The sequence below is a fragment of the Oncorhynchus mykiss genome, chromosome 4 (assembly GCF_013265735.2).
Source record: "Oncorhynchus mykiss isolate Arlee chromosome 4, USDA_OmykA_1.1, whole genome shotgun sequence".
In the NCBI taxonomy this organism is placed as follows: domain Eukaryota; kingdom Metazoa; phylum Chordata; class Actinopteri; order Salmoniformes; family Salmonidae; genus Oncorhynchus; species Oncorhynchus mykiss.
In genome coordinates, this window is record NC_048568.1 from 36,165,399 (window position 1) to 36,188,957 (window position 23,559).

The 23,559-nt window shown below is 43.7% G+C and overlaps 1 protein-coding gene across 1 annotated transcript in view; it reads right to left on the reverse strand.

Moving 5' to 3' along the window:
• LOC110522565 (thyrotropin receptor) overlaps positions 1-23,559 on the reverse strand; it is a 37,473-nt gene that overhangs the window by 1,946 nt on the left and 11,968 nt on the right. Inside the window, exons 4-10 of the mRNA XM_021601022.2 lie at positions 21,347-21,421; positions 21,060-21,134; positions 20,727-20,804; positions 20,170-20,238; positions 17,433-17,510; positions 6,600-6,788; positions 5,733-5,997 (exon numbers count right to left, since the gene is read on the reverse strand). Coding sequence (XP_021456697.2) covers positions 5,733-5,997; positions 6,600-6,788; positions 17,433-17,510; positions 20,170-20,238; positions 20,727-20,804; positions 21,060-21,134; positions 21,347-21,421 — 829 coding nt within the window. The remainder of the gene's footprint in view (positions 1-5,732; positions 5,998-6,599; positions 6,789-17,432; positions 17,511-20,169; positions 20,239-20,726; positions 20,805-21,059; positions 21,135-21,346; positions 21,422-23,559) is intronic.

A 23,559-nucleotide genomic window follows, 5' to 3' on the forward strand; every position in this document is an offset into this window, starting at 1 on the left:
TTGCTTTGGCACTTTTCAACACCCTGCATTATCACATTCATGCATGCAAAAAAAACACTTACACTACTGATTACACACACCATTGTATATTGTACTTAGTTTATTTAATAAATATATATTTTGTTACTCCTTATCTCCACGTTGTCTCCCTTTTGTTATGGGCTTTGAGCCGGTTCGTGACACAAACGACTTTCAGATGCACACAATGGCTACATCTCATCTGCCCAGACACGCATGCTCACACTCCCATCACCAGGGTCTACCTGGTCACACTCCCGTCCCCAGTGTCTATACTTCCGTCCCCAGTGTCTACCTGCTCACACTCCCGTCCCCAGTGTCTATACTTCCGTCCACAGTGTCTACCTGCTCACACTCCCGTCCCCAGTGTCTACACTCCCGTCCCCAGTGTCTACACTCCCGTCCCCAGTGTCTACACTCCCGTCCCCAGTGTCTACACTCCCGTCCCCAGTGTCTACACTCCCGTCCCCAGTGTCTACACTCCCGTCCCCAGTGTCTATACTCCCGTCCCCAGTGTCTACACTCCCGCCCCCAGTGTCTACACTCCCGCCCCCAGTGTCTACACTCCTGTCCCCAGTGTCTACCTGCTCACACTCCCGTCCCCAGTGTCTACACTCCCGTCCCCAGTGTCTATACTCCCGTCCCCAGTGTCTACACTCCCGTCCCCAGTGTCTACACTCCCGTCCCCAGTGTCTACACTCTCGTCCCCAGTGTGTACACTCCCGTCCCCAGTGTGTACACTCCCGTCCCCAGTGTCTACACTCCCGTCCCCAGTGTCTATACTCCCGTCCCCAGTGTCTACCTGCTCAGACTCCCGTCCCCAGTGTCTATACTCCCGTCCCCAGTGTCTATACTCCCGTCCCCAGTGTCTACACTCCCGTCCCCAGTGTCTACACTCCCGTCCCCAGTGTCTATACTCCCGTCCCCAGTGTCTATACTCCCGTCCCCAGTGTCTATACTCCCGTCCCTAGTGTCTACACTCCCGTCCCCAGTGTCTACACTCCCGTCCCCAGTGTCTACACTCCCGTCCCCAGTGTCTACACTCCCGTCCCCAGTGTCTATACTCCCGTCCCCAGTGTCTATACTCCCGTCCCCAGTGTCGATACTCCCGTCCCCAGTGTCGATACTCCCGTCCCCAGTGTCTATACTCCTGTCCCCAGTGTCTATACTCCCGTCCCCAGTGTCTACACTCCCGTCCCCAGTGTCTACACTCCCGTCCCCAGTGTCTACCTGCTCAGACTCCCGTCCCCAGTGTCTACACGCCCATCCCCAGTGTCTACACTTCCGTCCCCAGTGTCTACCTGCTCACACTCCCGTCCCCAGTGTCTACCTGGTCATACTCCTGTCCCCAGTGTCTATACTCCCGTCCCCAGTGTCTACACTCCCGTCCCCAGTGTCTACCTGCTCAGACTCCCGTCCCCAGTGTCTACACGCCCATCCCCAGTGTCTACACTTCCGTCCCCAGTGTCTACCTGCTCACACTCCCGTCCCCAGTGTCTACCTGGTCATACTCCTGTCCCCAGTGTCTATACTCCCGTCCCCAGTGTCTACACTCCCGTCCCCAGTGTCTACACTCCCGTCCCCAGTGTCTACACTCCCGTCCCCAGTGTCTACACTCCCGTCCCCAGTGTCTACCTGCTCAGACTGCCGTCCCTAGTGCCTGGTCACATTCCCATCCCTAGTGCCTGGTCACACTCCCGTCCCTAGTGCCTGGTCACACTCCCGTCCCTAGTGCCTGGTCACACTCCCGTCCCTATTGCCTGGTCACACTCCCGTCCCTATTGCCTGGTCACACTCAAGTCCCTAGTGCCTGGTCACACTCCCGTCACCAGGGCCTGGTCACATTCCCATCCCTTGTGCCTAGTCACACTCCAGTCCCTAGTGCCTGGTCACACTCCCGTCCCTAGTGCCTGGTCACATTCCCGTCCCTAGTGCCTGGTCACATTCCCGTCCCTAGTGCTTGCTCACACTCCCGTCCCCAGGGCCTGGTCACACTCCCATCCCCAGTGCCTGGTCACATTCCCATCCCTAGTGCCTGGTTACATTCCCATCCCTAGTGCCTGGTCACATTCCCATCCCTAGTGCCTGGTCACACTCCCATGCCTAGTGCCTGGTCACACTCCCATGCCTAGTGCCTGGTCACACTCCCATCCCTAGTGCCTGGTCACACTCCCATCCCCAGTGCCTGGTCACACTCCCATCCCTAGTGCCCGGTCACACTCCCATCCCTAGTGCCCGGTCACACTCCCATCCCTAGTGCCCGGTCACACTCCCATCCCTAGTGCCCGGTCACACTCCCATCCCTAGTGCCCGGTCACACTCCCATCCCTAGTGCCCGGTCACATTCCCATCCCTAGTGCCCGGTCACACTCCCATCCCTAGTGCCCGGTCACACTCCCATCCCTAGTGCCCGGTCACACTCCCATCCCTTGTGCCCGGTCACACTCCCATCCCTTGTGCCCGGTCACACTCCCATCCCTAGTGCCCGGTCACACTCCCATCCCTAGTGCCCGGTCACACTCCCATCCCTAGTGCCCGGTCACACTCCCATCCCTAGTGCCCGGTCACACTCCCATCCCTAGTGCCCGGTCACACTCCCATCCCTAGTGCCCGGTCACACTCCCATCCCTAGTGCCCGGTCACACTCCCATCCCTAGTGCCCGGTCACACTCCCATCCATAGTGCCCGGTCACACTCCCATCCCTAGTGCCCGGTCACATTCCCATCCCTAGTGCCCGGTCACACTCCCATCCCTAGTGCCCGGTCACACTCCCATCCCTAGTGCCCGGTCACACTCCCATCCCTAGTGCCCGGTCACACTCCCATCCCTAGTGCCCGGTCACACTCCCATCCCTAGTGCCCGGTCACACTCCCATCCCTAGTGCCCGGTCACACTCCCATCCCTAGTGCCCGGTCACACTCCCATCCCTAGTGCCAGGTCACACTCCCATCCCTAGTGCCTGGTCACACTCCCATCCCTAGTGCCTGGTCACACTCCCATCCCTTGTGCCTGGTCACACTCCCATCCTTTGTGCCTGGTCACACTCCCATCCCTAGTGCCCGGTCACACTCCCATCCCTAGTGCCTGGTCACACTCCCATCCCTAGTGCCTGGTCACATTCCCATCCATTGTGCCTGGTCACACTCCCATCCCTAGTGCCTGGTCACACTCCCATCCCTAGTGCCTGGTCACACTCCCATCCCTAGTGCCTGGTCACACTCCCATCCCTAGTGCCTGGTCACACTCCCATCCCTAGTGCCTGGTCACACTCCCATCCCTAGTGCCTGGTCACACTCCCATCCCTAGTGCCTGGTCACACTCCCATCCCTAGTGCCTGGTCACACTCCCATCCCTAGTGCCTGGTCACACTCCCATCCCTAGTGCCTGGTCACACTCCCATCCCTAGTGCCTGGTCACACTCCCATCCCTAGTGCCTGGTCACACTCCCATCCCTAGTGCCTGGTCACATTCCCATCCCTTCTGCCTGGTCACACTCCCATCCATAGTGCCTGGTCACACTCCCATCCCTTGTGCCTGGTCACACTCCCATCCCTTGTGCCTGGTCACACTCCCATCCCTTGTGCCTGGTCACACTCCCATCCCTAGTGCCTGGTCACATTACCATCCCTAGTGCCTGGTCACATTCCCATCCCTTGTGCCTGGTCACATTCCCATCCCTAGTGCCTGGTCACATTCACATCCCTAGTGCCTGGTCACACTCCCATCCCTAGTGCCTGGTCACATTCCCATCCCTTGTGCCTGCATTATTGTTTGCCATTTGGCCTTAAATTGTGTTAATGATGGCAGATAGGTAAACTTAACTTGGAAAGCAATCAATCTCACTACACCCCCATGAGCCATGTCTTGAAATTTGCAGACAGTCAAAATAAAAGTTTACATTGTAATACTTCTGACAGCATAAATATTTACGTTGTAATACTTCTGACAGCATAAATGTTGACGTTGTAATACTTCTGACAGCATAAATGTTGACGTTGTAATACTTCTGACAGCATAAATGTTGACGTTGTAATACTTCTGACAGCATAAAAGTTGACGTTGTAATACTTCTGACAGCATAAAGTTGACGTTGTAATACTTCTGACAGCATAAATGTTGACGTTGTAATACTTCTGACAGCATAAAAGTTGACGTTGTAATACTTCTGACAGCATAAATGTTGACGTTGTAATACTTCTGACAGCATAAAAGTTGACGTTGTAATACTTCTGACAGCATAAATGTTGACGTTGTAATACTTCTGACAGCATAAAAGTTGACGTTGTAATACTTCTGACAGCATAAATGTTGACGTTGTAATACTTCTGACAGCATAAATGTTGACGTTGTAATACTTCTGACAGCATAAAAGTTGACGTTGTAATACTTCTGACAGCATAAATGTTGACGTTGTAATACTTCTGACAGCATAAATGTTGACGTTGTAATACTTCTGACAGCATAAAAGTTGACGTTGTAATACTTCTGACAGAATAAAAGTTGACGTTGTAATACTTCTGACAGCATAAATGTTGACGTTGTAATACTTCTGACAGAATAAATGTTGACGTTGTAATACTTCTGACAGAATAAATGTTGACGTTGTAATACTTCTGACAGCATAAATGTTGACGTTGTAATACTTCTGACAGCATAAATGTTGACGTTGTAATACTTCTGACAGCATAAATGTTGACGTTGTAATACTTCTGACAGCATAAATGTTGACGTTGTAATACTTCTGACAGAATAAAAGTTGACGTTGTAATACTTCTGACAGAATAAATGTTGACGTTGTAATACTTCTGACAGAATAAATGTTGACGTTGTAATACTTCTGACAGCATAAATGTTGACGTTGTAATACTTCTGACAGAATAAAAGTTGACGTTGTAATACTTCTGACAGAATAAATGTTGACGTTGTAATACTTCTGACAGAATAAAAGTTGACGTTGTAATACTTCTGACAGAATAAATGTTGACGTTGTAATACTTCTGACAGAATAAATGTTGACGTTGTAATACTTCTGACAGAATAAATGTTGACGTTGTAATACTTCTGACAGAATAAAAGTTGACGTTGTAATACTTCTGACAGAATAAAAGTTGACGTTGTAATACTTCTGACAGCATAAATGTTGACGTTGTAATACTTCTGACAGCATAAATGTTGACGTTGTAATACTTCTGACAGAATAAAAGTTGACGTTGTAATACTTCTGACAGCCAACTTTCTAGCTCCACCCACAACGTACAGCCCCTATCGCATTCCCAGAAAGCATGGATCATACTAGTTTTACACTTCCGAAATTTTTTACATTTTGTCTCTTGTATTATACATTGTAAACATTAGTTTATACTAGATTAAGCGTACATTTTCCTTAACTGTAATTTGGTTAGATATGCTCCAACTGTCTGTCCATCTTGGTTCCAATAGTTCATATTTTTTTCTAAGAGCTTGGCAGTTGGATATGCTCGCTGCAAGGTTTTGTATATCTTACCTATCATATGAACATTATTTTCGGACTCAAATATGATTCCCTCGAGGTCGCGCTGCTGTCAAAGATTTAAATCTAAATGTTGTGATATGTAACTTTTAAGTATTAAAGATACTAATGATATCAATACTAGCAACGCTCCGGTTTCCGGCCCACTCCCCACCAGATTTCCCCCAGTCAGTGCTGAGATTGAAACAGGTGATCCTCTCTTACCTTCAGCATCTCCCCGAAGCCCACGTCATCGTCCGGCTGCCCACCGAAGTAGGCATGGTAGTTGAGGCTGCTGTGGAAGTCTCTCCAGGGGTCTCCCTGGGTTTCTTTGAATACACCATCTCTGAAGCCCTCCTCACTGGGCTCCCGGTCAGCTGTGTCTGCAGTGGGGTCTCCCTGGAGGGATGGGACTGTGAGAGGACCTACGGAACTCTTCTGCTGCTGGTCGTAGAATGCTGTCAGGTTACAGATGATGTACTCCAGGTATCTGCAATATCCAGGGCGGGTTACTGGAAAAGCCTTTTGTGACACGCGTGACTTTGACGAAGGTCTTTCTGAATACAGTTTGATTGAGATGAAAATGTGATTGATAGATGAATGTGTTTTTTGTGAGCAATAATTATTGTAAGTGAAAAGTCAGCCAGTGGTCAGCCAGTGCTGTGGTAAAATATTGTGTAAAACAATGAAATTGAAGATGATCTAAAGTTCATTAGCTAGCTAGCCAGCCAGCCAGTTGTACTGCAATGATTCTGTACATTTTCAAATTAACTGCCAATATGCCAACATTCCATACAATGCAGTCGAGCCACAGACTAAAATGTAGACATTTATGGTCTGTTAACATATGTAAAAACTATATAGTTTATACAGGTTAAATACAAATGTTCTGTATGAATAGCCTCTAAAATAGATTATATGGATTATAAATATTTTAGACTAAAATGTATAATCCGTATAATATATTTTAGAAGCTATTCAAATAAAATTGTATTTTTTTATATGCGCCGAATACAAATGTTCTGTATAAATAGCCTCTAAAATGTACGACATAGCCTCTAGTAATTTAATAGAAACTCTATTCTAACTCACCCTCGTTTCTTCTTGAGGTTCTTGAAGCCGCAGCAGTGAGAGGGGTAGGTGAGGTCAGCGCTGGTCAGGTGTTTGAAGGTTTTGATTGGCGGAAGCTTCTTGAGGTTCCAGGCGCTGCGGGCCATCAGCTCCCTGAGAGACTCCAGCCCTGCCGTGGGGAGGGACGACACCGCCGTCAGGGACACGTCACTGTTAGGGAAGACAGACATGACAGCTGGAGGTTACTGAGGGCTCATAAAAGGGGTCCTGACTAGAGGTCCACCGACTATGATTTTTCAACGCCGATACCGACTATTGGAGGACCAAAAAAAGCCGCTACCGATTAATCGGCCGATGTTTATACACTGCTCCAAAAAATAAAGGGAACACTAAAATAACACATCCTAGATCTGAATGAATGAAAGATTCTTATTAAATACTTTTTTCTTTACATAGTTGAATGTGCTGACAACAAAATCACACAAAAATGATGAATGGAAATCAAATTTATCAACCCATGGAGGTCTGGATTTGGAGTCACACTCAAAATTAAAGTGGAAAACCACATTACAGGCTGATCCAACTTTGATGTAATGTCCTTAAAACAAGTCAAAATGAGGCTCGGTAGTGTGTGTGGCCTCCACGTGCCTGTATGACCTCACTAAAACGACTAGGCATGCTCCTGATGAGGTGGTGGATGGTCTCCTGAGGGATCTCCTCCCAGACCTTCTTGCCACAGCTCGCATTGATGTTCCATCCTGGATGAGCTGCACTACCTGAGCCACTTGTGTGGGTTGTAGACTCCGTCTCATGCTACCACTAGAGTGAAAGCACCACCAGCATTCAAAAGTGACAAAAACAGAACAACTCCTTTATTGGGGGTGTCTTGCTAATTGCCTATAATTTCCACCTGTCTATAACATTTGCACAACAGCATGTGAAATTTATTGTCAATCAGTGTTGCTTCCTAAGTGGTCAGTTTGATTTCACAGAAGTGTGATTGACTTGGAGTTACATTGGGTTGTTTAAGTGTTCCCTTTATTTTTTTATATATAATTGTAATAATGACAATTACAACAATACTGAATGAACACTTTTATTTTAACTTAATATAATACATAATAAAACCTATCTAGTCTCAAATAAATAATGAAACATGTTCAATTTGGATTAAATAATGCAGAAACACAGTGTTGTAGAAGTGCAATATGTGCCATGTAAAAAATGGAATGTTTAATAAGTTCCCTGCTCAGAACATGAGAATATATGAAGGCTGGTGGTTCCTTTTAACATGAGTCTTCAATATTCCCAGGTAAGAAGTATTAGGTTGTAGTTATTATAGGACTATTTCTCTCTATACCATTTGTATTTCATATACCTTTGACTATTGGATGTTCTTATAGGCACTATAGTATTGCCAATCTAATCTCGGGAGTTGATAGGCTTGAAGTCATAAACAGCGCAATGCTTGAAGCACAGCGAAGAGCTGCTGGCAAATGCAGGAAAGTGTTGTTTGAGTTAATGCTTACGAGCCTGCTGCTGCCTACCACCGCTCAGTCAGACTGCTCTATAAAATATCAAATCATAGACTTAATTATAATAAACACACAGAAATAGGAGCCTTAGGGCATTAATATGGTCAAATCCGGAAACTATCATTTCGAAAACAAAACGTTTATTCTTTCAGTGAAATATAGAACCGTTCCGTATTTTATCTAACAGGCGGCATCCTTAAGTCTAAATATTGCTGTTACATTGCACAACCTTCAATGGTATGTCATAATTATGTACAATTCTGGTAAATTAATTACGGTCTTTGTTAGGAAGAAATGGTCTTCACACAGTTCGCAACGAGCCAGGCGGCCCAAACTGCTGCATATACCCTGACTCTGTTGCACAGAACGCAAGAGAAGTGACACAATTTCTCTAGTTAAAATAAATCCATGTTAGCAGGCAATTTTAACTAAATATGGAAGTTTAAAAATGTATAGTTGTGTATTGATTTTAAGAAAGGCATTGGTGTTTATGGTTAGGTACACATTGGTTAAACGACAGTGCTTTTTGCGCGAATGTGCTTGTTAAATCATCACCCGTTTGGCGAAGTAGGCTGTGATTCAATGATAAATTAACAGGCACCTTATCAATTATATGCAACGCAGGACAAGCTAGATAAACGAGTAATATAATCATGTGTAGTTAACTAGTGATTATGTTAAGATTGATAGTTTTTTCTAAGATAAGTTTAATGCTAGCTAGCAACTTACCTTGGCTCCTTGCTGCACTCACGTAACAGGTAGTCAGCCTAACACGCAGTCTCCTCGTGGAGTACAATGTAATCGGCCATAATCGGTGTCCAAAAATGCAGATTACCGATTGTTATGAAAACTTGAAATCTGCCCTAATTAATCGGTCAACCTCTACTCCTAACATGCAGGGTTCATAGAGAGTTAATAAGAGGTCATAACAGTTCACAGTAGTTCATACACAGAGGACAAGTAGAGTTCATACAGAGTTCACTAACAGTAAATAACAGTTCACACCACTGCCAGGAAATGGAGACGACAGCTGGAGGTCACACAGGGTCATAGAGTTTTTATAGCTGGGGTCACACATATTTGGTTCCCTCTAACATGGGAGAGTGTGTGTGTATCACGCACGTGTGTCTCACATGTGTGTGTCACATGTGTGTGTCAGTGTGGATGCGTGTGTTCAGTGTGTGTGTCAGTGTGTGTGCTTGAGTCAGTTTGTGTGTGTGTGTGTGTGTGTGTGTGTGTGTGTGCGCGTGCGTAGAAGTGCTGGAATGGTATTCGGAATCATTGGCCAAGATGGTTCATAAACTTCACTAAAGCAGATTACACCTAGTCATAGTTTATGTTTTCCCTGTTTATGACAGCAACACCTCACCTTCTTGTTGTTTTGATATGCATGGCTATATGTTTTGCCCATCCTCCAAATCTAGGATAAACATTTTTGCCAAATGCTTATTTATTCGCCAATTGTTAGACTCGTGACATTTCTGAAATGGAATGCAAAATACCAAACCTACATCTGGTTCCCGCAATAGAGTGTCCACCACTCTTCCATCGTCTTTAACTAATTAAACATTGTCCACCGTCGCCATGACAAAGACAGAATCTCACCAGGATATTCACAACTACGTTACATCCATTTCTCCTAAAGCATCCCGTGTGATTACCACTACATACAGTGCATTCAGAAAGTATTCAGACCCCTTGACTTTTTCCATATTTTGTTATGTTACAGCCTTATTCTAAAATTGATTACATGGTTTTTCCCCCTCATCACTCTACACAATACCCCATAATGAAACTGAAATATCACATTTACATACTTTAAGTGCTCAGTACTTTGTTGAAGCACCTTCGGCAGCGTTTACAGCCTCAAGTATTCTTGGGTATCACGCTACAAGCTTGGCACACCTGTATTTGGGGAGTCTTTCCCATTCTTCTCTGCAGATCCTCTCAAGCTCTGTCAGTTTGGATGGGGAGCGTCGCTGCACAGCTTTTTTTCAGGTCTCTCCAGAGATGTTCGATCGGGTTCAAGTCTGGGGTCCGGCTGGGCAACTCAAGGACATTCACAGACTTGTCCCGAAGCCATTCCTGCGTTGTTTTGGCTGTGTGCTTAGGGTTGTTGTCCTTTTGGAAGGTGAACCTTCACCCCAGTTTAAGGTCCTGAGCTCTCTTGAACAGGTTTTAATCAAGGAGCTCTCTGTACTTTGCTCCATTCATCTTTCCCATCAGCTTGACTAGTCTCCCAGTCCTTACTGCTGAAAAACATCCCCACAGCATGATACTTTCACCACCATGCTTCACCGTAGGGATGGTGCAAAGTTTCCTCCAGATGTGACGCTTGGTATTCAGGCCAAAGAGTTCAATCTTGGTTTCATCAGACCAAAGAATCTTGTTTCTCATGGCCAGAATCCTGTAGGTGCCCTTTCACAAATTCTAAGCGGGCTGTCATGTGTCTTTTACTGAGGAGTGGCTTCCATCTGGCCACTCTACCACAAAGGCCTGATTGGTGGAGTGCTGTAGAGATGGTTGTCCTTCTGGAAGTTTCTCCCATCTCCATAGAGGAACTCTGGAGCTCTGTCAGAGTGACCATCAGGTTCTTGATCACCTCCCTGACCAAAGCCCTTCTCCCCCGACTGCTCAGGTTGGCCAGGCCAAACTGTTTAGTTAAGAAGAGTCTTGGTGGTTTAAAAATGATGGAGGCCACTGTGATCTTGGGGACCTTCAATGCTGCAGACATGTTTTGGTATCCTTCACCAGATCTGTGCTTCAATACAATCCTGTCTCAGAGCTCTACGGATAATTCCTTCAACCTCATAGCTTGTTTTTAGTTCTGACATGCACTGTCAACTGTGGGACCTTTATATAGACAGGTGTGTGCCTTTCCAAATCATGTCCAATCAATTGAATTAACCACAGGTGGACTTCAATCAAGTTGTAGATACATCTCAAGGATGATCAATGGAAACATGATGCACCTGAGACTCATAGCAAAGGGTCTGAAGACTTATGTAAATAAGATATTCATGTTTTTTTATTTGTAATACATTTGCAAATATTTTTAAAAACCTGCTTTCGTTTTGTAGTTGTGAGGTATTGAGTGATGGTATTTTTGTATTAATTTAATCGATTTTAGAATAAGGCTGTAACGTGGGTGAGGGACAAAACAAGATGTTTCCTCGTCTAGCATACTAGTTAAATAACTTAAAAGATAAGCCAAACAATGCATTAAATAAATCATTAGACTCTCTCGCTCACACACAAACAAACACACACACACACTGAGCAACACTGGAGAATAACAGTGTGGATCGAAGACTGGGCCGATTGTCAATCAGAGATGTTTAGGCCATGACCTCATGTGGTTGACCTCACCACTCAGCCAGGACATGGGCCCTGCTCCAATATTTATAGAATATAAATATTCATCTGTCCTTCCTTTCTTAAGTAAACATAGAGAAGTGATTTGGATGGGTATAATGATTACTTTCACCAATCCAGGTCAGTGATTATGTCATGGAAGGAAGGGAAGAAGGATTTCTGAAGTATGTGAAACAAGGCCTTAGTCCTGAGAGGGCATCACTACAGATCCGGGTTCGATCCCGGGCTGTATCACAACCGGCCGTGATCTGGAGTCTCATAGGGCGGCACCCAATTGGCCCAATGTCGTCCGGGTTTGGGGAGGGTTTGGCCTGGGGGGCTTTACTTGGCTCATCGCACTCTAGCGACTCCTTGTGGCGGTCCAGGCGCCTGCAGGCTGACCTTGATCGTCAGTTGAACAGTGCTTCCTCCGACACATTTGTGCGGCTGGCTTCCGGATTAAGAGGGCGGGTGTTAAGAAAAAAATTATCATTGCCATGCCTACTCCTGCTCCCTCTCTCCAGAGCTCCATGTCGCCGGTCTACTAACCACCGGCCCTGGCAACCTTTATTACGTACACCTGCTCCCTATCATTACGCACACCTGGATCTCATCATCACCTTGATTACCATCCCTTTATTTATCCCTCAGTAGCCTCAGTCATCAGGCAGTATTGGTTTGTTTTCATGTTCAGTAGCATCCCCTGTTTTGTTCATCTGCCTTGCATCATTGTTCTAAAACTCTACTTCTGCACCTGCTCCCTGACTCCCTGCGTATACCTGACAATCATTTGTAATATTCTTAGCTAGGCAACCACTTGTTGTTATACTATTGAAATCGAACTTCAGATCATGAACTAGCCTGCTAGCTAGATAAAGAACTAAACAAGCTAGCCAGCTACCTAACCCTGTTTGTCACGGTCTTCCTCCTCTTCATCTGAAGAGGAGAGGCGAGAAGGATCGGAGTACCAATATGCGGCGTGGTCTGTGTTCATCTTGAATTTTAATAAAGAAAACACTGAACACTGAAACACACTATACAAAAACAATAAACAAAATAATGAGCGTGAAGCTAATTAGAACTGCGCTGAAACAAGCAATCAACATAGACAATCACCCACAAACAAACAGTGAAACCCAGGCTACCTAAGTATGATTCTCAATCAGAGACAACTAATGACACCTGCCTCTGATTGAGAACCATACTAGGCCGAAACATACAAATCCCCAAATCATAGAAAAACAAACAGAGTTTTCATCTGTGTTTTTCGTAGCTGCCTACATATCACCACAGACTGATGCTGGCACTAACACCGCACTCAATGAGCTGTATTCAGCCATAAGTAAACAGGAAAATGCTCATCCTGCTTACAAGCAAAAATTAAAGCAGGAAGCACCAGTGACTCGGTCAATAAAAAAGTGGTCAGATGAAGCAGATACTAAGCTACGGGACTGCTTTGCTAGCACAGACTGGAATATGCTCCGCGATTCTTCCTATGGCATTAAGGAGTACACCACATCAGTCATTGGCTTCATCAATAAGTGCATCGATGACGTTGTCCCCACAGTGACCGTACGTACATACCCCAACCAGAAACCATGGATTACAGGCAACATTCGCACTGAGCTAAAGGCTAGAGCTGCGCTTTCAAGGAGCAGGACTTGAACCTGGAAGCAAATAATAAATCCCACTATGCCTGCCGACGAACCATCAAAGAGTCAACGTTTCAATACAGGACTAAGATCAAATCGTATTACACCAGCTCTGATGCTCGTCGGATGTGGCAGGGCTTGCAAACCATTATAGACTATAAAAGGAAGCACAGCCGAGAGCTGCCCAGCGACACGAGCCTACCAGATGAGCTAAACTAATTCTATGCTCGCTTCGAGGCAAATAACACATGCATGAGAGCACCAGCTGTTCTGGGTTACTGTGTGATCACACTCTTCCCACCCGATGTGAGTAAGATATTTATACACGTCAACATTCACAAGACCGTAGGGCCAGACGGATCAACAGGACGTGCACTGCGAGAATGTGCTGACAAACTGGAAAGTGTCTTCACTGACATTTTCAACCTCTCCCTGTCCAAGTCTGTAATACCATCATGTTTTAAGCAGACCACCATAGTCCCTGTCCCAAGAACACTAAAGTAACCTGCCTAAATGACTACCGACCCGTAGCACTCATGTCTGTGGCCATTAAGTGCTTTCAAAGGCTGGTCATGGCCCACATCAACACCATTATCCCAGAAACCCTAGACCCACTCCAATTTGCATACCACCCCAACAGATCCACAGATGATGCAATCTCTATTGCACTCCACACTGCCCTTTCCCACATGGACAAAAGGAACTCCTATGTGGGAATGCTATTCATTGACTACAGCTCAGCGTTCAACACCATTGTGCCCTCAAAGCTCATCAATAAGCTAAGGGACTAAACACCTCCCTCTGCAACTGGATCCTGCAATTCCTGATGGGCTGCCCCCAGGTGGTAAGGGTGGGTAACAATACATCCTCCACGCTGATCCTCAACACAGGGGCCCCTCAGGGGTGCATGCTCAGTCCCCTCCTGTACTCCCTGTTCACTCATGACTGCACGGTCAGGCTGGCTCCAACAACATCATTAAGTTTGCGATGACATAACAGTGGTTGGCCTGATCACCGACAATGACTAGACAGCCTGTAGGGAGGAGATCATAGACCTGGCCGTTTGGTGCCAGGACAACAACCTTTCCCTCAACGTGATCAAGACAAAGGAGATTATTGTGGACTACAGGAAAAGGAGGACCGAGCACGCTCCCATTCTCATCGACGGGACTGTATTAGAGCAGGTTGAGAGCTTCTAGTTCCTTGGTGTCCATATCACCAACAAACTAACATGTTCCAAACACCAAGACAGTCGTGAAGAGGGCACGACAAAACCTATTCCCCCTCAGAAGACTGAAAAGATTTGGCATGGGTCCTCAAAAGGTTCTACAGTTGCACCATCGAGAGCATCCTGACTGGTGCATCACTGCCTGGTATGGCAACTGCTCGGCCTTCGGCTGCAAGGCACTACAGATGGTAGTGTGTACGGCCCAGTGCATCACTGGGGCCAAGCTTCCTGCCATCCAGGACCTCTATACCAGGCGGTGTCAGAGGAAGGCCCTAAAAATTGTCAAAGACTCCAGCCACCCTAGTCATAGACTGTTCACTCTGCTACCGCACGGCAAGCGGTACCGGAGCACCAAGTCTAGGTCCAAGAGGCTTCTAAACAGCTTCTTTCCCCAAGCCATAGGACTCCTGGACATCTAATCAAATGGCTTCCCAGACTATTTGCATTGCCCCCCCCCCCCTTCTACATTGCTGCTACTCTGTTATTATCTATGCATAGTCACTTTATTAGTAACTCCACCTACATGTACATATTAACTCAATTATTCTATTTTGTACTTTTAAACTGCATTGTTGGTTATTTCACAAGGTCAAATGTTGTATTCGGCGCATGTGACTAATACAATTTAATTATCATCATTTTCACAATATTATTCCAACCTCATAGTGTGGAAATATATATAAAACACAGGAGAAAAAAAATCACATTTTTGACTGCACTGGGCCTTTAAGCTGATTTTTAAAAATGATTTACTAATTTAGATATTGACTAATAATAATAATCTGATAACATTATACTCAAACAAACTTTTTCTGTAAAAGTTCAAAGCATAAACCACATATCATTGTATAACTATTTTGATTAATCCAACATTATTGGATCTTGATTCCCTTTAACAAAAAATGACAAATGGTTGACATTTAAAACTGGAACATTGGATACAGTTTAAAGTCGGAAGTTCACATATACTTAGGTTGGAGTCATTAAAACTAATTTTTCAACCACTCCACAAATGTATTGCTAATCAAACTATAGTTTTGGCAAGTCGGTTAGGACATCTACTCTGTGCATGACAAAGGTAATTTTTCCAACGATTGTTTACAAACAGATTATTTCACTTATAATTCACTGTATCACAATTCCAGTGGGTCAGAATTGTGCACACGATAAGCTGACTGTGCCTTTAAAAAGCTTGAAAAATTCCAGAAAAGAATGTCATGGCTTTAGAAGCTTCTGATAGGCTAATTGACATCATTTGAGTCAATTGGAGGTGTACCTGTGGATGTATTTCAAGGCCTACCTTAAAACTCAGTGCCTCTTTGCTTTACATCATGGGAAAATCAAAAGAAATCATCCAAGACCTCAGAAAAACAATTGTAGACCTCCACAAGTCTGGTTCATCCTTGGGAGCAATTTCCAAACACCTGAAGGTACCACGTTCATCTGTACAAACAATAGTATGCAAGTTTAAACACCATGAGACCACGCAGCCGTCATACCACTCAGGAAGGAGACGTGTTCTGTCTCCTAGAGATGAACGTACTTTGGTGCGAAAAGTGCAAATCAATCCCAGAACAACAGGGACCTTGTGAAGATGCTGGAGGAAACATGTACAAAAGTATCTATATCCACAGAAAAACGTGTCCTATATTGACATCACCAGAAAGACCGCTCAGCAAGGAAGAAGCCACTGCTCCAAAGCCGCCAGACTACGGTTTCAAACTGCACATGGGGACAAAGATCGTACTTTTTGGAGAAATGTCCTCTGGTCTGATGAAACAAAAATATAACTGTTTGGCCATAATGACCATCGTTATGTTTGGAGGAAAAAGGGGAGGCTTGCAAGCTGAAGAATACCATCCCAATCGTGAAGCACGTGGGTGGCAGCATCATGTTGTGGGGGTGCTTCGCTGCAGGAGGGACTGGTGCACTTCATAAAATAGATGGCATCATGAGGGCTTAAGGACAACAAAGTCAAGGTATTGGAGTGGCCATCACAAAGCCCTGACCTCAATCCTACAGACAACTTGTGGGCAGAACTGAAAAAGTGTGTGCGAGCAAGGAGGCCTATAAACCTGACTCAGTTACACCAGCTCTGTCAGGAAGAATGGGCCAAAATTCAGCCAACTTATTGTGGGAAGCTTGTGGAAGGCTATCTGAAACACTTGACCCAAGTTAAACCATTTAAAGGCAATGCTACCAAATACTAATTGAGTATATGTAAACTTCTGACCCACTGGGAATGTGATGAAAGAAATAAAAGCTGAAATAAATCATTCTCTCTACAATTATTTCACATTCTTAAAATAAAGTGGTGATCCTAACTGACCTAAGACAGGGAATTTTTACTAGGTTTAAATGTCAGGAATTGTGAAAAACTGAGTTTAAATGTATTTGGCTAAGGTGTATGTAAACTTCCGACTTCAACTGTACATGACATTTGTACCAGTCCACCAATCTGTCAAAGGCGTTTGAGCGATTAACATCAGATTTTAACTGAAAGTGTTGGGCAATGCAGTGAGAGATACATTTCTGTCCAGCGCTCACCTGAAAAAGAACGAATGAACTGGTTAAGTAAAGGAAAGGTACTTTCCTGGTTAAATAAAGTAAGGGTACATCCCTGGTTAAATAAAGTAAGGGTACATCCCTGGTTAAATAAAGTAAGGGTACATCCCTGGTTAAATAAAGTAAGGGTACATCCCTGGTTAAATAAAGTAAGGGTACATCCCTGGTTAAATAAAGTAAGGGTACATCCCTGGTTAAATAAAGTAAGGGTACATCCCTGGTTAAATAAAGTAAGGGTACATCCCTGGTTAAATAAAGTAAGGGTACATCCCTGGTTAAATAAAGTAAGGGTACATCCCTGGTTAAATAAAGTAAGGGTACATCCCTGGTTAAATAAAGTAAGGGTACATCCCTGGTTAAATAAAGTAAGGGTACATCCCTGGTTAAATAAAGTAAGGGTACATCCCTGGTTAAATAAAGTAAGGGTACATCCCTGGTTAAATAAAGTAAGGGTACATCCCTGGTTAAATAAAAAGCAATGGGATTTCCTCGGTTAAATAAAGGACTAATTCATACTCACAGAAGAATTGGGCCACTGACAGTGCCAGAAAACATATTTTCATCCATCCTGGTCAGACGCCTGTTTCTATGGAGGTACCTGGAGAGAGAACACACACACATGGGCACGCACGCAAAAGCAGACACGCGCAAGAATATAACCGACACACTTCAATCACTGTAATCATCCTGATAGCTCAAAAACACCTAATATTTTCACCGCTTTCTAAAGCAACACTGACTTCGGATGGATCAGATCTTATCCTGAGTGTTGTTTTAAATTAGCCATCGGAGAAGATACTTCAGAAACATACTGTAGAATCCCTACATGATAATAAACGTGTGGGGGGAGTGTTTGTCTTGGTATAACAGGGATCAAACACACACTCCAGGATCATTTCTCTCTCTGAGCGCACTCCTGCCAACACAAACAGCAGTGTAGTAATACTAAAGTGACTGCCCATTGGTTTAATTACAACTCCATAAGGACCAGCTAGGGTTGACTTGGGGTAAATGGAGGGATAGAGGGATGAGAGGGTCAGAGACATATTAATGTTTCATATCCTGACTGGAAAGGGGACAGAGAGGTGACCAAAAGGAAGAGGGGAGTTGAAATTGTGACAGAAAGCAGTGCTTGGTTTAATCCCCATTTCAGAACTTTGTGATTTCCACACTTAATGAGAAGTGCTCTCTATATAAAACAAGGTATTATTAAAACTTCTTTCAATGCAATTCCAGGTCAGTCCCCAGTAAAATGAAATCTACATTTAAAAACGAGACCCTATATAGTGTTTTCTCCCTTGGTAAAATAGTAGTCTGAGTATCAGCCTCTTCAGCTAACATTACACTCCTTAGCTAGGCAAGTTGTTGTATTTTCAGGCTTAAAACTAAGACAATCTGTGGTTGGAATTGTAGTATGTATTTAGTTTGGGAATGTAACCTTAAACTAGCGACTTTTGTCATACTGGTTTCCTCTGGACTAACAAAAAATGGTTGCTTAGCAACTGGATACCAACAGTGTTCTGTGGAGAGAGAAAATTGTGAGAGTTCCAATATTTGCAGGATAGCTGTGAGGGTGATCAAATCAGGATCCACTGTTCTCCTCGAGCTCATTAATGATAGACTGTTAATATTTGAAGACGGCAGAAAGGCCAGTATCTTTGGCACAGGAGTACATGGAGTGGATTATCTAAAGTGTCAAACTTATTCCACAGAACGCCAAGTGTCTGTGGGTGTCTCCTCCCTTGTACTTGGTTGATGAATTAAGTTCCCTAATTAATAATTGAAACTAAAAAACTAAAACCTGCAGACACTAGGCCCTCCGTGGAATGCGTTTGACGCCCCTGTTCTAAAGAGACTGGTACCCAGGCTAGGGAAATAGAGGTCATTTGATGATTTGATGCAGACTTCCTGAAATTACCTTCCTAAAATATCCTATTTATCCCATGAGAACTAGAGCTTCCTAACCAAGGCTGGGGATAATCTCACTCTAAACACGTCGGAGAGCACTAGTTCAGATGTAGCCGTGATCTGAGAGAACTAGTTCAGATGTAGCCGTGATCTGAGAGAACTAGTTCAGATGTAGCCGTGATCTGAGAGAACTAGTTCAGATGTAGCCGTGATCTGAGAGAACTAGTTCAGATGTAGCCGTGATCTGAGAGAACTAGTTCAGATGTAGCCGTGATCTGAGAGAACTAGTTCAGATGTAGCCGTGATCTGAGAGAACTAGTTCAGATGTAGCCGTGATCTGAGAGAACTAGTTCAGATGTAGCCGTGATCTGAGAGAACTAGTTCAGATGTAGCCGTGATCTGAGAGAACTAGTTCAGATGTAGCCGTGATCTGAGAGAACTAGTTCAGATGTGGCCGTGATCTGAGAGAACTAGTTCAGATGTGGCAGTGATCTGAGAGAACTAGTTCAGATGTGGCAGTGATCCTACTACTTGTGTAGGGTAATAGTGTAATTTTGAGTAAGGAAATATACATGCCAGAAATAAAAAATAGTTTACTCATGTCAAAATATTAAATAACATAATTTTGTTATACGGAGATAACAAAACTTGCCGAAAAGCTGCTGTGTTGTTTAATAAGGTACAAATAACCAGGTCAAAAATCCAGACCTACAGGAAAGGTTCCCAATGCTCCCATGTAGGGAAATAGAGCCTATGGGAAGAGCCCTGTGTCTTCAGGATATTCGATGTGGGAGAGTGTGAAATGTGGGGAGCCGGATGTCCAAATAGGCTACACATTAGCTATATATGTCTGGAAAACATTTTATTACAGGTAAGACATTTAACTTGTTTAGTAGAGTCCGTTAGTAACTCCACTCACTACTTCTAAAGTCCATTTGTTTGCGTTGTTGGTCTTGGCTAGCTTAATGTTCTGGTTGGTAGCTAGCTAGCCCTCATTTATTCACCTGGCTGCTAACACGTTATAAAAAAGGGGCATGAGGGAAGCCCTACAATATTATGTTTTTCTAAGTAGTGAGAAAACTCTGGAGCATCTTTAGACATGTTGTACTTTTATTAAATTAAGTTTTGTAATTGACTAAAACAAGCAGACATCAAGAAAACTGCATGGTCAAGTATTTGCTGTGAGCCAATGGGTAACCTAGGTAACAACAGGTTGTTTTCCCCACAGGCAGGCAGGGCCGCAACGTTCTATCTACTACTGACTGGGACTATTCTATTCCATATTGTATATTCTATTCCATTCTATTCTATTCTATTCTACTGTTTTAATGATAAGCTAAATGACTTACACAGCATCTAGTTTGGTCCCGTTGAAAGCATGATGTTGGATGTCTGTGAAGCCATTACTGTACAGCATCCTGTAAGAGAACAACATTAGAAAACATTCATAAAGGTGAATTTTTAACTGACGGAATCACTGGGTAATTGAGTTATTAGGCACTAACCCACTGACTAACTTTCAATCTGTTTCTGGTTGTACAAGTCACATTAAAATCAGTAATATCAGTGATACAGTAGGTGGTGAACAACATGCGTACTTTTGTGCTGAGGGATTTGCCTGTGTATGCAATTTAGTGACCAAAATCACCACAACATTTTCAATATTATTTTCTCCCCTTCAAAACCGAACTACTTAGCTGTAGGAGCTTGTTGTCTCCTGTATCTCTTTTCCAATGTGACCAATGTGCTCATAGCTTTGACATCTAATGTAATGGTAGTTTCTCTCCGGAAACCCTCTCTGGGCTGGCCACAGCACACTCTGAGACTGCAAGTGAGGGTCATGTAATGGCCTATCCCTTATAGTGACAACACCAGTGAAACACTAGAACCAGGGCTGTGTACTCACACTGTCAGCACTTGGTTGGTAATACCGCGGAATGAGTTGGCTGGGACCTCAGAGATATAAGGATGATCAGTGATCTCACTGTCAGGAGAAACAAGAGGAAATATAGAAAACCTTGTCAGAGTGGGAAATAGCTATGTACATCTCCTGGCACTATAGTAACCACTGACACAAGACTAACCAAGGCATATTGGGTTGAAAAACCTCCCTACTACTGAAGAAAGGAGGTTTTGAGTGTGGGATTTTATATATAGAATACTATGGTCGGTGGATTGTAATATATTTGTAAGACCTGAGTGACAAATAACAAAAAGTTCTGCCTACTAGTTTTCTTACAGTATGAAGTTCATGTCATCTGAGTGAATGTTGGTGAGATCAGGGAAGATGGTGAGGCCAGTATTGAAAATACCCCTAGAAGGAACCCAAAAAAAAGAAGACTTAAATAAATATAATTGATCAATTATGGGTCCTTTGTCCAAGCCAAATATTTGGAGACAAGTCTCATCTCTTGCATCTTGTGTTAAAGTAGCATTATCAGTGGTTAGGAGGACTCACAATAGCGTTTTCAATGCTGTCAGAATGATGCTTTTAATACATTGTATATGATGTCTAAAGGTGCTCACAGGTATTTCAGGTTTGGAAGGTTTTTAAATGCTTCTGGATCTATGTATGACAGACTCCTCGCATTCCGGATCTCTCTGAAATGGAAAACACAAAATGCTTAACCTTTTACTGCAGTGGGCTAAATCAGGCTCACACAGAGTGTTTCTTGGTGGTCTAAAACGAATCTACTGTGAAACAAATCACACACATGGTTATGGGCTTTAAAAAAAGAAGACACCTGTACCATGTCAGACATAGAGTTAAAATGTATTTAATTTGGAGTTTGCATCCCAATATTACACTTTATATACATCACAGAAGACTGAAAAATATGAAGAAAAAAAATTGTCACCAGGGTTTCAGCGTAAAATAAATAAATGTTTATTAATTATGAAAACTATTAATGAATCAAATGTTATTGGGCACATACACATATTTAGCAGATGTTATTGCGTGTGAAGCGAATAATAATAATAATATTCCACCCATGAGCCCACTAGATCATTTGACTGCAGGAAAGGGATAGCTACACACACACACTCGTAAGTGAACGACAAGGTAAACGTAATGTTTTCCAATTTGCGATGTATTTCTGTGTATTTTAGGATTACAGAGATACTTTGGGATGTTGGCAAAGAGTCAGATGAACTTGTGGATACCATTTTTATGTCTATGTGTCCAGTAAGAAATAAGTTAGAGGTAGTTGCGCTAAAGCTAGCAAGATACCCATAGACGTCTAGCCATTGCGCAAATGCTAGTTAGCATTGGCTCTCAAAACTACCTCTAATTTCCTTCATACTGGACACAGAGATATGAAATGGTTTCCACAAGTTCATCTGACTCTGGGGAAGTAGATGGAATCCTGAAGTATCCCTTTAAGTGCTAATACATTCTTTGCATTGCTCAGTAATTTAGCATACCTTTGCATCACAGAACATACTGTATATCACATACATCGAGCTGATACAAGGGTTTGATTAATTTCCAACAGTCCATCACAACTTCCCTTCATGTTGTCTAAAGGTCAGGACCGTGCTTTAGGTTCACGCGCACGCACACACCCTAACCCAGGGATACCGATATATATATATATATATATATATATATATATATATATATATATAGCAGATGTCATCTCAAAAGCCACTTAGCTAATATGCTTCTCTAGAGCAATCAATCTTCAGACCTCAATCAATCTTCAGACCTTATGAAATGTTGTTGTCAACGACAAACTGGTTATGGAAACGATGTTGGGTAACAGAAAGTCTGTTGAGGATGCACTGTAATAAAATATATTTAAAAAAACGAGTTGTTTCACCTAAATATTATTTAGTATTTGGTATTTTATTAGGATCCCCATTAGCTGCAGCAAAAGCAGCAGCTACTCTTCCTGGGGTCCACACAAAACATGACATAATACAGAACATTAATAGACAAGAACAGCTCAAGGACTGAACTACATCAACTAAAATGTTGCTGTTTTTTTTTTTTTTTTTTTTTTACAAAAAAGGGACACAGCCTACATCAATTCCAATACATACACAAACTATCTAGGTCAAATAGGGGAGAGGTGTTGAAACCAGGTTTGCTGTTCATTTGAGCAATATGAGATGGAACAGTTCCATGCAATAATGGTTCTATATAATACTGTACGCTTTCTTGAATTTCTTCTGGATTTGGGTGGGGTAAATGTGTCTGTCAGAGCTTTGTGTAAGTTGAGTATGCAAACTTTTTGGGATTTTCAACACATTCATGTTTCTTATAAAAATATGCAGCCGGTCTCTTCTCAACTCCAAGCCAAGAGAGTCGGTCTCTTCTCAACTCCAAGCCAAGAGAGCCGGTCTCTTCTCAACTCCAAGCCAAGAGAGCCGGTCTCTTCTCAACTCCAAGCCAAGAGAGCCGGTCTCTTCTCAACTCCAAGCCAAGAGAGCCGGTCTCTTCTCAACTCCAAGCCAAGAGAGCCGGTCTCTTCTCAACTCCAAGCCAAGAGAGCCGGTCTCTTCTCAACTCCAAGCCAAGAGAGTCGGTCTCTTCTCAACTCTAAGCCAAGAGAGTCGGTCAGTATTTATAGTAGCCCTCTGGTTACACTTCCGATCAAACCGGTAAGTGTATATCAGCCCTCTGATTACAAATTTAGAGCAAGACGTGCTGCTCTGTTCTGGGACAGCTTCATCTTAACTAGATCTTTCCTTGCAGCACTCGACCATACAATAATCAAGATTAGACTAAGCTA